The 15,341-nt window shown below is 43.8% G+C and overlaps 1 protein-coding gene across 42 annotated transcripts in view; it reads right to left on the bottom strand.

The window, feature by feature from the left end:
• Positions 1-15,341, bottom strand: part of Rbfox1 (RNA-binding Fox protein 1) — a 126,779-nt gene that overhangs the window by 16,789 nt on the left and 94,649 nt on the right. For 20 of the 42 annotated variants that reach the window (XR_004470576.1, XR_004470577.1, XM_033384788.1 and 17 more), the window contains 7 exons: positions 10,341-10,772; positions 7,435-7,782; positions 3,960-4,748; positions 3,828-3,881; positions 2,884-2,976; positions 1,296-1,350; positions 15-56 (listed from right to left, as the gene is read on the bottom strand). Coding sequence is in view for 37 of the 42 variants with exons in the window: in XM_033384788.1 (XP_033240679.1) it covers positions 15-56; positions 1,296-1,350; positions 2,884-2,976; positions 3,828-3,881; positions 3,960-4,748; positions 7,435-7,782; positions 10,341-10,772 (1,813 nt within the window). In the remaining 5 variants the exon portion in view is untranslated. The remainder of the gene's footprint in view (positions 1-14; positions 57-1,295; positions 1,351-2,883; positions 2,977-3,827; positions 3,882-3,959; positions 4,749-7,434; positions 7,783-10,340; positions 10,773-15,341) is intronic. The other 22 variants (XR_004470578.1, XM_033384801.1, XM_033384803.1 and 19 more) reach the window with 5 other exon arrangements.

Raw genomic sequence — 15,341 nt, 5'->3', positions numbered from 1 at the left:
GGTTTTGGGCTCACCTAGAGCTGGGGCCGGTATGGCACCATCTTTGGTCAGTACGACTGTGTGGGGAAACAGTGTTTCAGAGAGAGAGAGAGAACGAAAATGATAAAATATAAGTAATTCTTGTCAATCATCATTATCATCAATCATCATCATCGTCAATCATCATCAATCATCATCATTATCAAAGTAGTCAAAGCAGACGCATTAAACATAACTTAATCGAAACCACAAATACACACTAAATTAATTAATTATGAACTAGAATTATTTGTAGTGGTGTGTGTGCGTGTGTGTGTGTGTGTGTGTGTGTGTGTGTGTGTGTGTGTGTGTGTTTTTGAGTGTGCTTTTATTCGGGTTTGGGTTAGGGTTAGGCAGCCGCAACCCCGCAAGAAAATAAGCCAAATTACACAAGAATAAGCAGTCAAAGTCAATATATTGAAAGGTTTCCAACAGGTACGGATACAGGTACAGGTACAGATACAGATACAGGTTAATGGTGCAGCTTCGCGTTAACAAGTTTTGTTGCTTTGGCCTCCAGCCCCTCCTGGCGCACTCGATTAACAAACAAACGGTTGAGCATTTTCTAGCGTGTGCTGCCCCACAACAAAAAAAAAAAAACAGGAACGGGGATAGGGGGTAGGGGGCAAGGGAAACGTAACATTTTCATTAGGAACACACACATTCTCGCTGGCAACTCAATTTCTCAGTTGCAGTTAGTTTTAGTTTTAGTTTCAGTTTTTGGCCACCAAAGAAGTTGATGTGAAAAGTTCCAAGGCAAACAAACAACAAAGTATATGAAAAAAACAAAAAAAACTAAAGGAATGTTAAGAAAGCAGCAGTACGTATGGTAGGAGCAGCAGCAGGAGCAACAATGGACATTTAAGTACTGGCTAAACGGGGCAGCATTAGGGTTGCAGTGTGCATTCGATCGAGCATCAACGAACAAAATGAACAGCTGATTGTACAAGTATTGCAACTGCAACTGAAACATTGATGTTTATGCCAAGTAGTGAACGTATGACGGATGTTTCGCAGACGAAGGCCCACCAGTACGTTTAGACAGTACTTAAAATGCTATGCTTTCATTTCTGCTGCAGCTCTCTGGCTCTTGTTCTTGTTCTGTGGCTGTTGCATTTCATCGTAATTGCATTTCTTTGCTGAACATTTAAACTTGTTTTACGTTACGTGGCTTCCATGTTTCTATTGATGTGTGTGTGTCTGTGTGTGTGTATGTGTGTGTTTGTGTGGATCTATCTATGAGTGTGTGAGTGTGTGCATGTGTTAGGATCACTTACCGTTGGGTACTGCTGTCACTTTTTTGGTTTGTACACGTGCAGTGGCGTTATTCACCTTCACAATTGGTTATTTTTTTTTATTTTTTGTTTGTTTTGTTTTTGGTTTTAACGAGCGATCAGCGAGCGGTGGTGGTTGTTGTTGGTTGTTGTAGTTGTTGGTTTTGGTGATGAGTTTTTATATATATATATTTTTTTTAATTTTATATATCATATACACACGAAAAGGTACAGTATATATATAATATATATACATATATATATATCGAGAGAGAGAGAGCGATCGCATGTATATAGAGAATGTAGAAATAAATTATGTGTTAGTTAACAATTACAACAAAATCTTTGCAAATTGTGTGTTTAAGTGTTGTTGTTGTTGGGGTGTTGGGAAATTTGGGTGTGTGTGTGTGTGATTCTAGGGTTCTATAAAATCCAATATTTCTATCATTTAAATTAAAATTTTGGTATGAAAAATATATTGAAAATTGCTAAATGTTTCAAGTATTGAATATTTTTGTAAAAATTTCGAAATAATTTTATTTAAATAATTGTTTTTTGTTACAGTATTAAATGAATTTTTATTTGCCTTCCATTACAATTTTACGGACACTATGTCCTAGAATTCCTTACTATTTACGTTGTTCCTACTGACTTTTTCCGGGGCTAAAGATCATCCATTGGTATGGTTTCCCCAGTCGTATATATGGCATGGCTTTCAATGCAATTTTGATAATTATTTCGAATTCATTTACGCTCGATTAATGTATATACTTTTTGAAATTAATTTTTTGTGGCCTTTTAGCGAACGGACGGATATGCGACATCCGTTTCCGGCTGGGCATGTGGCAGACCTTTTGTGGACCCAGAGACTTAATTAGACTCGTGCGAATCCCGCAGGCATTTGGCTAGCGGAAAATAGCACAGCACAGCACAGCTCAGCCTTTTGTGCGGCTCAGTTAATTTGTTTAACCAACCATCGTCCGACGGACGGACGGACAGATGGACAGATGGACGGACGGACATAGAGACTGACCAATACATGGTCCATACATTTTCTCTGTGTGCGCGCGGACACTTTGTGCATTTTCAGCATATTTTAAATGCCAATTATTTGCGGCTCCCCATTTAACATTTAACATTAATCAGAATAAAAAAGAGAGAGATCGAGAGTGAGAGAGAGAGAGAGGGAACAACAAAGGGCGGGCGAAAATTGTAATTAATTTTTAATGAAAGGCAAATAAGAATCCCCAATCCTGAACGTAATTTAAAAATCAATCACGGCTGGGTCGGGTCGGGCCGGTCCGGGCCGGGCACAGACTCCGGCCAACATCATGCTGACAATGCGTGAGGCGATCCCTTTCCTTGGATTAAATGAAAAACAATTATGGAAGGTGGCAGCGCCTTATCTCATTGGAAGGACACACGCCAGGATTACAAGTTGAAAGGCAATTTCTTTGTTTTTTTTTCTTTTTCTTTTTTGTGAAATTAGTGGTGGATTCTGGTTGTTTTCTAGGGGGATGTGTTTAGGAGTGTGTTTAGGTGTGTTTGTGTGTGTGTAAGTTATGGTATATGGTATATGGCATGCACCCACCTCGATTTTGCGTCCCTCAACCACGGTGCCGTGTAGACGTTCGCGTGCTCGTTCTGCTTCGTTGCTGTTAGCGAATGTTACAAAACCGAATCCCTGCCATTCGCAATCAAACATGCAATTAAAGAAACATATAGAGTATATAGATTACGATTTCCAAAAAATACGAAAAAAATACGAAAAAGAAAAAAAAAGATATATATATATATAACATTTTCTTATAAATAATCCAAACAACAAGGTTCTCTGGGGTTGTCTTTTATTGTTTGTTGCTGTAGTCGTTTTCAAAAAGCTATTGCTACAAAAAATACATCAACAAGGCAGGGCGGGGCATGGGGGGCATGGGGGCATGGGCCAAGGACATGCTTCGGACAGGGGCCATTGGCAAATTGCTCCTCTCTTATATATTCTGAAGGATGGTGGGAGGAGGGTCTCCCGGGGATGGGACTGCGAGTGCGACTGCGACTGCGACATGCACGTGCCCTATACTTTGCAGCTCTGTCTTCGCTCTGCTCCATGGCTCATGGATCTTCCCTCAGCGTCAGCTTCAGCCTGTGCTCTGCTCAGCTCTCCTCTTTCCTCTTCAATGGAATATATGTATCCCAAGGTGTTGGGACGCCTTAAATTATGCACCATTCCGGGTGCCATGGTAACTGTGCAATTATTTTTACCAGGCTCCATAATAATGTATAAAAAAAAAGAAGCGAAAATAGGAAAAGGACAGCTACGAGAGCCAGAAACACGGCTCTGGTGTTGCCAAGGCAACGACGGACAAAGAGCATCTCCTGGGAATATCTGGAGTGCATAATTTAAATGAATTGTGCGACAATTAGATGCAAAATGTCCCACACAATTGGCGGCAGGCGGCAGGCAGCGGGAGGGAGAGCGAGAGCACAGCCACAAAGGAAGACAGAGGTGGAGCCTTCAACGTGCCACACAGGACTTACCTTGCTGCCGCGCTCATTGAATATGATTTCCACATCGAGAATGGTTCCAAATTGCTGCGAAAACGGGAGAAGAAAAAAAAACGAATTGAAATTAATTTCATGCCCTCCCCGAGGTGTCACGCCGGCACTCACCCCAAACATGGCACGCAGATCGGGATCCCGGAAACGGAACGGTATGTTGGAGACATGCAGCCGCTTGGGCTGACTTTTGGCATCCATGGAGGCGGCAACGGCCTGGGCCACCGTCGGCAGCGCCTGCGCGGGGACTAGAGCACTGGTCAGGCTTGTGACCACATTCGGCGACTGCACGGAGGCGGTCATGATGCCGCTGACTGCTGCCGCATTCAGGTGGGCAATCACTTGCGAGGTACTCGCCGGCACCACCAACGCCCCCCCATTGGCCATGCTGGCCATGCTGTCCAGACCGGCGGTGGGCAGGAGACCCACGCCCACACCGCTGCTGCTGGTGGCGGCCAGGGCTCCGGCGGCTATCGAGCTGGCCGTGACGGAAGTGGCCGCTGCCATCGATGTGGGACTGCTGCAAAGGAGCGGCATTTGCTGCTGCTGCTGTTGTTGCTGCTGCTGCTGCTGTTGCTGCTGTTGTTGCTGCTGCTGCTGCTGTTGTTGCTGCTGCTGTTGCATGGCGGGCGGCGTCTGGAGCAGCGGCTCGCCGCTGGCTATCGGTGATGTGTTGCCCGACATGCTGCTATCTGTGGCACTTCCATTAAATGTGGCGGCTGCTACTGCGGCGACTGTGGCCTGCTGCGATGCTGTGACGCTGGACGGGGAGCTGCAGAGCGGAGAGCCGGGCGGTCCACCGCCACCGCCGCCGCCTGTACCACCGCCTGCTGTGCCGCCGGCATTCGAGAGGGCTGAGCTCTGTTGCGAATCTGCAGCCTCATTGGCAATCAATACTGTGGACTGTGGGAAAGGAAAAGAATCGAAAATAGAAGCAGTTTAGTCAAAGGATTCAATATTTTGATGCTCTTAACGCTAGAGTCTGGAATATTCTAGTTTTGTTTAAATTAAAACTTTGTGTACGGAAAATAACTGCAGTTTTCTGCTTTTAATAGCGGCGGGAATATTATTGAAAGCGATTTTTGGAGGAAACTTCTGTTGCTGGCATTTTTGGTTGGGTTTTTGGGGTCGTATTTTTCAGCACTTTCCTGGCAAATCGAATGCGAACAAGTGCCGCAATAAATAAACAATTGAAATGAAAATACAATTTTCAAGTGGTTTACATCCGAGCGAAAAGGGATGCGATGCCCACACGCATCTGTGTGTGTGTGTGTGTGTGTGACCCAATAAAAAAGTTACTGGGGGGAAAACCGAAGGGGGCACACACAGGAACACAGATAGGAATACACGAACAGGAGCAGGAAACCCATACAAACACACTCCCACACACTCCCACACACACACACACAGAGAGGAGAGCGAGTACATATTTTGTGGCACAAACTTGTGTTGACTTATGCAATAAAACTGTCGCGCAAACTGTTGCAATATACCCCCAATCCACCACACATGCCGCATGCCCCACAGCCCCAGGAGAAAATGCAATCCCAATCGACCCTGCGGAAATGTTTGCATTTTGTATTTTTGCATTATTAAAACTGAAAATGCATTGCCATGACAGGCTATTGTTGTTGCTCCAACAAGCCCCTACAACACACACACACACACACACACACACACAGCAGTAGCGTTCCACTCCCGCTTTGAATAATACGAAAGAATTCTCTATTTACGCAGGAATATAAAAACAGAAAGGGGGCATCCGAAGCTTCAGATACCCTGGACGGAGCCATGGGTTTCTCTCGGACAGAACAGACAATCGATCCAGCATCAGCCTTGGAAGCCTTTCCCATCAGGCTCTCCCCTCCTGGCCAGGGTATCCTCAAAAGGAGCATAAGCCCCAAGCAAAGCCGGCCGAGCAAATTCGATGACAATGCAATAAAAACTGAACAGCAAAAGCGGCAGGAACAAGAACGAATGCCACAATGGGGCATGCCCCATAATGTAGGCAATAGAAATAACGCTTAACTTAATTTGCTGCGCATTGTTGACACATAAATCTAAACAAAAATTCCCCTATCAAATATACCTACATACATATATATATATAGTACGTACACTCTGCATTTTTTTTCAGTTGGGGGTTCTGTTCGGTTCGGGTTTGCATGTTTACCGAACATTTCGGCCCCAAAGTGAAATGGCGTGAAAAACTTTGGCCATATAAATGGCTAACGGCTAAGAGGTTGGGGGCGACGGGGCTGAGGGGCGGTGGGCTGTTATTGTTTCGGGTATCGGGTTACACGTAAATGACATTTAACGCTTTTTAGTTTATCGAAATGCTTTTGTGCGGCACGCGACAAATGCTGCCAGCAAAAAGGTCGCCTGCCGCCCTCCGCCCACCGCCCGCCGTCCGTCTTTTGATTTGCTTTCTGCATTTCTGCATATATTTTGGGGCTACAAACTTTCTCAAAGAAATTTGCTCTAAATTGTTTCCTATTTGATATTTACTGAGGGGTATGTCGGTTAGAAACTTTGACTTCTTTCGGTTGTTTTTATGGGTAAACTTTTCTTCCTTTTTTTGCGGGGGAAAAAATTACTTTTAACTGATTTAATTGGTTCAAAATTGATGGCTTCATGTGTGCATATCTTAATATTTCGGGTTTTCATCAATTATTTAAATATTTCATAATTTATACAATTATTGTAGAGAAATATATTAGGAAATATATTTAATATACCTATAAAAACATTTCTTTTAAATACAAAATATATTTGGATCATATTAAAAGCTAAAACGTAAGAGAAAACAATTTGTGTTTATAATTTTTAATCTCTGGGGGCTTAATCTTGTGGGCTCCGATTCACTCCCATTCATCTCCGAGACAGTGCCAGAAGGCATTCATATTTTATGTTTCTCTAGGCCCCTCCTTACTTTCATTTGCCGGAAATTATTCCAAAAATATTATTATATATTTATTCCAATCTTATAATCTCATAAGCTTGAGAACAGCTAAGCTTTGAAAACTGTAATTCCACTCACAATTAATTATAAAAATAAAAAACTTTGCAAGCAAAAGAATCCGCACTGAAAATCACACAAAAAAAAAAAAAAAAAACCCTGGCATATCCTTTAAACATCTGCTGCTGCCCCCTCTCTCTCCCCCGCTCTCTCTCTCTCTCTCTCTCTCTCTTCAGATGATGACAATGCATACAAAATGCAGTTACAAAAGAGTTCAAGTTGAGGCGGAAAAGAAAAGGAGATTTTCCCGGCCAGTCTGTTGGTCGCCTAATGAAGATGAGCACAATAAACAAAAAAACAAAAAAAAAAAATAAATACAAATGTAAGGACGGAAAACCAGCAGGAAAAACGAGCAAAAGAAAACATGGACAAAAAACCCCCAAGAAACTGGCACGTAAATTTCAATTGTGTGCTCTGCGCGTCTCCTCTCGTCTCGTCTCGTTTCTCTCTCTCTATTTTTTAGTGTTTTCTTTTTTTTTATATTTTTTTCTGCTGTTGTTGATTTTATTATAATTTTTTTTTTTGTTGGTGGCTGCTTTGCCTTTGCCAAAAAAAAAAAAAAACACTCACTATGCTGAGCACATTTTGTGGGGGCTGCGATGATTGCTGATGGTGATGGTGTTGTTGTTGTTGTTGCTGCTGTTGTTGTTGTTGTTGTTGTTGTTGTTGGTGGTGCTGCTGCTGCTGTTGCTGCAGTTGTAGCTGGTGGTGATGGTGCTGCTGCTGCTGCTGCAGTTGGTCCATGGCATGTCCATTTGTCAGGGATGGCTGCGTGACCACTGAAACTGGGATTTGGCCAGGAGCCTGTCCCGGTCCCGGTCCCGGACCCGGACCCGGACCAGGGACTGTGACTGTTGAGGATGCGACACTGCTGGCTGTACCATTGTACAGTGTCTGTGTTTGTGTTGACAGATTTGTCTGTGATAAATTTTCAGATAACAACAAGGATTTGCGTTTTAGTTGCGAGTGGCGTTCTTCTCCCCCTCGCTACATAGGGCTACAGAGTGTACGAATGTGTGTGTGTGTGTTTGGATTAAGATAGATGCAGTGTGGTATAAGGCTATATAAAAAAAAAAAACAGGAATACACCCAGACAGGCAGACAGGCGACCAACACCAATTGCTTAATTTGCTTAAATGTTTAGCTTAATTTTTGTCTACATTCCCCCCACCCCTTCCCGCCACCCCCAAACATTCCAAACTGCATTTACAAGTTGCTCAATTGCTTGGAACATGCCCAAAATACTTTTACGTTTACATTTAGCATATTACATATCGTATTGTATATTGTTTAATGGTTATATATCTATGAAACTATAATGGAATCATGACAAAATGCAAAATGAATATACAACCAGGTCGGTGGGCAGGGGCAGTGGTGAGTCTTATACTAAATTTTCAACAATTTTTGTATACTATTTATAAACGTTTTTCCAGACATTTCAAGGTATATGGTATTTTAGGAAATAAATTTGGAGGAAACAAAAAAAAAATACATTCAGTTATCAAGAGAAAACATTCCCGAGCACCCATTCACTGCCCAATAAATGTACAAATAAATAAAGTTTATTTTATGCACAATCTAATTCTATATCTATATGGCCAGCAATGTTTGCAAGGGTATCAAGTATCCCCCCTACCGAAAAGTTTACCCATTTCTTTGATTTTGAGAAAAAGTCCCATTTAATATTCAAGAATACATATGTGTTGAGACCTTGAATAATTTACCCATTCTTGTTGTTTAAAAACAACAACAATATCGTATTAATTGGAATGTTCGGTAAATGCCCCCAAAAGGGCAGGCAAGCAAACAAACAAACAATGAAACCATTCAAAATGTCAGCCTCCAAGTGGCGCGTATTGTTCAGGTATAGAAATACAATATATATGTATGTATATAAAATATTATATTAAATGCACACTACATATCGTACATGTCGAAACAACAACAAAAAACACAACAATGGGCTAGCAAACATGAGTATTAATTGCAATTAATTAAATATTTGCTTAATTTATTACACCAGCCAGGGCACAGGCACAGGCACGGTCACGGGCACGGGCACGGGGGCACCAAATTCACTGAAAACTAAATGCAAACAAAACATACCCATTTATGTGTGTATTTGTGTGCTGTTTGTGTGTGTGTATATGCATTGTTAAAAAATGAAAGCAAACCTAATGCTCTCTCGTCTGTTAAATTATTCAAATGCACGAATCAATTTCCATAAACAAATATTCCTCGGGTTCAACAAAATCAAACAAGCGTTTTGTACGAGTATTTATTGTACGGTTTAGACCCCCCTCCGCCCCGCCACCCCCCTCTCTCTCTCTCTTTGAGAACACCTGCAAACAAATGTTTGCCCGACAATATATTTCAAAATAAACAAAACAAACATATTTTAGATGCAAAAATACGGTTATTCTATATAGAATGCAACTGATTTTGGTGTGGATACATAGTGGGGCATGTATTGGTGGCAAATGTTGCATGTGGCACGTCTGGGATGATCAATTCTTAATTGGAACAGCGAGAGAAACAATAAACTACAGAGCACTCCTCGGGGCCACATGAGAAATGAGAGCAATCGCAGCGCCACCTAAAAGTATGCTACAAAAAATCACTAGAAAACTAACGACAGTAGTGGCTCGAATATTATGGCAGCCTGCTGGCCACAGGGGAAACGATTGAAAGAACTCTAAAATCGGTTTAAGACTCTTTTTTTTTACACGGTATAAAGATGGAAATATTTATGTATAATTTTTGATAAACATACTTTCTCACAATCTACTATTATCACTACTACAAGGGCTTTCAAATACTGCTAAAAGCCTCTAAAATAATATGCTTTTAATTTAAGAGTGGGTTCGGGCTCGTGCTGGCATTGCTTAATGGAAATCTCTGTACATTTGCGACTTTTCCACTTGCCGGGCCATCACTGTTGGCTCTGGCAGGAAGGTGATACTCTAGTGCTCTCTGCAGCCTTGTGTGTGTGCGTGTGTGTGCATTTGTGGGGGTGTTTGCTGCCGTGGGGGCTTAACTCTTTTGCAGCTGCTCGGACACGCATGCAATTAAAAATGTAAAAGCAGCAGAGCGGCCGCAACATCAACAAGAAAACAACAAAACAACAAAAAAAAAAAGAAAACCAAAGCAGATCAACAACAAAGAACAGTTGTTGCAATGAGAACAAACACGGCCTACTGACCGTATGTATGTGTGCATCAATTTGTGTGTGTGTGAGTGTGTGTGTGTGTGTGGGGAAAACCAAATCAAAGCATCAGCAAAAACCAAAGAGAGCCAAAACCAAACTAAAGGTGGAACCAAAACCATAAAAACGTACACGAATCTACAAATGCATACCAAAAGCACACACACACACACACACACACACACAAACAGTGGCACAGTTAGGTGAGGGGGGTGGGGGGGTTGGATATAGAGGGGTAGAGTTATAGGTAGGGGGAGGTTGCACTCACCTTTGTCTGTTGCATGTACAACGGTGCGCATTCGGACACACTCGTGGCCACCACTGAAGCCGATGCACCACCATTGGCCGTGGCATATTCTGTTGCAACTCCTCCGACAGCTCCTGGCGCTGCCGCTGCAGCTGCTGCTGCTGCTGCTGCTGCTACTGTGTTCCCGGTGGCAGCTCCAGCTCCTCCTGCCTCGCCGGCCGCCTTTAACTGGGTCACTGGCTCGGCCTGCTGTTTGGCTGCCGCAGCCGCCACAGCGAGGGACAGACTATCGGCGGCTATGGCGGCAGCGCCCGCCTGTTGGGCAGCGGCCGCAGCAGCTCCGGCCTGCTGGGCAGCGGCTGCTGCAGCCGCGGCCGCTGCTGCCTGCCCTGGAGCGGCGGCATAGCCGGCCGGAGCGCCCGGAAATGGCGCCACGCCAGCCTGCACCATGTGCTGTATGGAGAGATAAAGAGAGACGGAGATAGAGAGAGAGAACGGGTTGGGGAGAGGAAAAGAGAGAGAGAGAGAGAGAAAGATGGGTTTATGGATTAGTATTGGTCGCATAAAAATGGCGGTAAGTCCCACCCACCCACAAAAAACAACTCAAAATGAAAACATTATGGGTACTATGGGGTTTTATGGCCCCTGTCACAGGAAAGGGTATCACGATTGGGGCAAGATGCAGTGTATAGAGTATATCTTATATTAAAAGCCAAACGGATATCCCTCTGTCTTGGCCGAGATCCTCCTTCCGCCCAAGATCGGTTCATTCTCGTATATGCCTGCACGGGCCTTTTCTTCGTTACGCGGTGACACACTTCATGCGGCTCTTATGGCTCCACTTCCGCTGCCACATAACACTAACACCACCCCCCGCCCCATGTGTGCCCCCATAAAAGTGCAAAATGAAATCCAGGTAGTTTATTTTACAGGTGGCAACCTGGCATTCCCCCATTGGGTGCCCAGAGCTTTGGGGTTTTAAGCTCTGGTTTAAACAAAGGACACAGAGAGAGAGAGAGGAGAGGAGCTAAGGATATCAGTGGAGTGGATGGGAGTGGAGTATGCGTACAAAATGCGCTTTAAATTGTCAGTTTTATTTGTATAAAATGTGGCCCTTATTTGGCTTGTCTCGCCATGGGTTTACCCCACCACCCACCCCCCTAACCACTACCTCCTGCCACTGCCACTGCCACTGCCACTGTCAGCATCTATGAAATATGCTAAATTTGCAGCTTATTGTTGGCTGTAGCTAAATACAGATACACACACACACACACATGCAAACTCCTATCCAGAAGCATAGCGCAACTTTTTCGGGGGTTTTTTGTTGGTTGGGTAGAGGGTAGAGGGCGGGGGTTGGTGGCACGAACGGGATTAACATGTGAGTGGCATTTTAATATGGTTTTTAGCCATGGAAAATTGTTACCTTGCACGAGTAAGCACTAGAGATGAGCATTTCAAGAAAGGGACTTCGCCGAAAGGCGCATTTCGTACGGCAAAAGGTGGCCACAAATTTTCCCCAGTTGCCCGGATCTGTACACGCACTTGCTTCTACCTTTTTTATGGCATCTCTGGCGAAGAGCACTTTCTTCCTACACGAAATGGTTATTAATTTTATGGCTTAATGCAAAAATGTCACCACAAAATGCGGGTAAGTGAAGGATCCTGAATGCACATTACACGACGCGACGCAAGGGGAGGAGGAAAAAAATGATTTCTTAAATGTAAATATATTTTATAATTGGTGGGGCTCTTAAGAATAACCAAAAACCGTTTATAAATATATAAATGCCAAGACAACGAGTGGCGGCCGTGTATCTGGTGGATACAGTTCATCTATCTTGGCAGGCAGGGCATAAACCAGAACCAAAAGCCAGAACCAGCATTTCAACAGAGCCACAAATAGTACGGCATACAACGTGCAAACGTGTCGCCGATTTTCTGTTTATTTTGGCATCAGCCCATCACCAAAATTGCACTCATCATGGCCTCTGCCCCCTCCGCCCCCTCTCTCTGTACGCCCTGCACGCTCTATAGAGATTCCTCTTATATTTCTTCTCAACGATTTGGGCTTTGAAAAATTAGCTTGTTAATTAAATTCAAGCAACATATGACATGTCGGGGGATGCTTTCGCCTCCGCTGCGTTCGTTCCGATGCACAAGTATCTATATGTAGACGTAGACGTAGACTTCCTCCTTCCCTGCCTCCTCTCTCGCCCTCTCGCCCTCTCTCGTCATCATCTGGTGACATAATCCGCTGTGCAAATTGGCGCTCATGTTGCTCATACGCCGCGTTGGCCAGGCATCACCCAACATGCCCGTGTCGTCTCATATGCGAAGGTATATATATACATAAATATATGTATCTATCTATATATACCCGCACCTATACCTATATATTCTCGTGTATATATCGAAGCAGCAAACAGCAAGCGAAAATTTTCAGATTTACATACAAATTTCGATGGCTTCTATGCGTGTAACATTTTATGATGTGCCAATGAAAATGGTTTTCCCGCACTTGATTATTCCCGCTTCCCGACTCCTTTGAGGGTCTGTCTCTCCCTCTCCCACTCGCTCTCTTAATGAGTCTGCCTGCCGTATGTGTCTGTGTCTGGAACATTTTTCCCTCTTCATTTTCGAGCAACTCTTTCATACATTTTTCTGTCAACCTCCATGGGAATGGAGGGGGTCTCTGGTCCCAGTCGCCGCTGCAGTCTTTGGCACTTCAGAAAATATCGTACTTTTGCTGCATTCACAAATATTTTTCATTTAATTGCACTTGAGCACAGAGGGTCAGAGGGCAGCACTAGGACCCGGACCCGGACCCACACCCGGACCCGCACCCGGACCCGGACCCGCACCAACCCCAAAACTGGAAACAGTTCAAATATCCTCCTCCCTTTTTCTGTTTTTTCTGTTCAGTTTTTTTTGGGGGCATATTTACATGGCAAATATTTCGTTGGGCATTGCAGTAGCGCCAACGACAGAAGTGCAGAGCTGGAGCCTCCGCCCTGGCAATTTGCATTTGCTGTTGCTCCTCAAAAAAGGAACAAAAGTATCTGTTCTGCGGTTCGATATTACCGACTGGTAATTACTTTGGAATACTGTCATTTTTCGAGCGAATAAATGTTTTGAAAGAATATATTTCTTGGATTCCCCAAGGGTTTGGTAGATCTTTCAATATCTCCATTTTGGAGTCACAAAAGACAGGCCCTGGTCGTAGCACCAATCTACTCTTTTGCTGGCAAATTACAGGGTATTCCCGTTAAAGAAACAACAACAATTGCCTGGCAACTGGCGTTGTTTTATTGACTGGGGGCCCAACGATGACGATGACGATGTCGTTGCTGTTGCTGTTGCCGTTGCTTTTTGCTTTTTGCTTTTTGCCTTTTGTTTATATTTTGTGCTGGTAGCATCCGTGGGATCCCAACGCCCCCGTTCCGTTCGTTTCGGTGTTGTTTTTGGAACATTTTCAACAAAACACTTTTCCATTTTCATTTTGCAATTGCTGCAACAATCTCTGGCTGCTCGCCCGCCTGCACTTTCAAGTGGAATTTTCAAGCCTTTTTGTCTTTTCCAAAGTGTCTTTTGACGCGCAACAAATATTTCGGCACGCGGAATGGAATCATTCAAAAATTAAATGAGAATTTTCGAGAGTGCCCCCATAGAGAATTTCCCATTTTCCATGTTCATTAAATCTATTACGTTTTTGGCAGCGCGTCACACGCTGCGCCATAAGTTATATTATTGTAAATTATAGTATATTTTTAAGTGTGTCACACGGCAGCATTCCACCCCTCTCTCCCTGTGTCTCTCTCTCTCGAGTGATTGATGGGGGGAGTCCGAAAGAATTTTACTTTGAAATGCAACTGGAAAAAATGTGAGAGAAATCGAGAATATCGTGTGAAAATGCAAGAAAAATCTCGACAATTTTTGGCCATTTATTTAGACAACAAAACGCCCCGAAAAAAAGCTGTCAAAAGTCAAACTGAATTATAGCATAAACAGTGTCTACAAATACTATGTATTGGTATTTGTATATACGAGATATAGCGGTACAGTGGACATTACATCAACAGAATATTAATAAACAATGACGTGAGCAGCGGGTGAAATTTTTTGTTTGGTACTTTCGAAGACCGCTCGAAGACCGCTCGAAAGACCCATCGAATGCCCCTCGAAAGACCCCGCGAAGACCTCGTGTGCGTCAGCTGCGTTTGTTGTCCGTTTCGATTACCAATTCCTAAACGTCGCCGCTAGACGTCCGATCCCCCAGTTTTGAACCTGACATAGTCCGAAGGCATTTTGGCCAATTGCTCAATAGCTGACGCTGCCACTGCCGCTGACGCAATCCAATCGCCACGAAGCGCCCAATTTTGGTCAATGCAATGGCAAAATTTGGGGCGACGCCGCCGACGACGCTCGTTAAAAGCCAGGCCAAGTCGGGCCACGCGGCGAATGCCAATTGAAAGCTGAATTGGAAAATTTGCTTAACACGCGCCTAAAAAAAACAAAAAAAAACACCACCAGCGCCGAGAGTACACCACCCTCGCAACGGCTTTGAATTGTTTGAATTAAAGTATCTGCGATTTTTGCGATTGCTCAATGAGTGCTCAATGGGTGGACAGGTTGTCGGTTGGAAATGTAGGTCGATGCAGGTCACGTCTTCCATACAGATTACAGCAGCAGCAGCAGCACGGCAGCAGCAGCATTCCGGTAGAGTATTATATCAACAGATAGTGTCATTTCAATACCGATTCGGATACCGATACCGATTCCGATTCCAATATGTCAATGCATATTTGGTTTTGGCTTTGGCTTTGGCTCTGGTGTTTGGTTTTTGGTTGAGGGAAGGTCAGGGGTTCAGGGGGTCAGGGGGTTTAGGCCCAATTCCAGTTACATCTCTGGCCATAATTGGCAGAGAGAGAAAAAAGCACACAGGAAAATGCAGAACGTGTCAAATCAATTTACATGGCAATTGAATGCGACAGAGAAAGCCCAGCCAAGGATATCAAACAT

This window comes from Drosophila pseudoobscura, chromosome X (genome assembly GCF_009870125.1).
Source record: "Drosophila pseudoobscura strain MV-25-SWS-2005 chromosome X, UCI_Dpse_MV25, whole genome shotgun sequence".
Classification (NCBI taxonomy): domain Eukaryota; kingdom Metazoa; phylum Arthropoda; class Insecta; order Diptera; family Drosophilidae; genus Drosophila; species Drosophila pseudoobscura.
The sequence above is the reverse complement of the archived record's forward strand: the minus strand, read 5'-3'. Positions and strand labels throughout refer to the sequence as shown.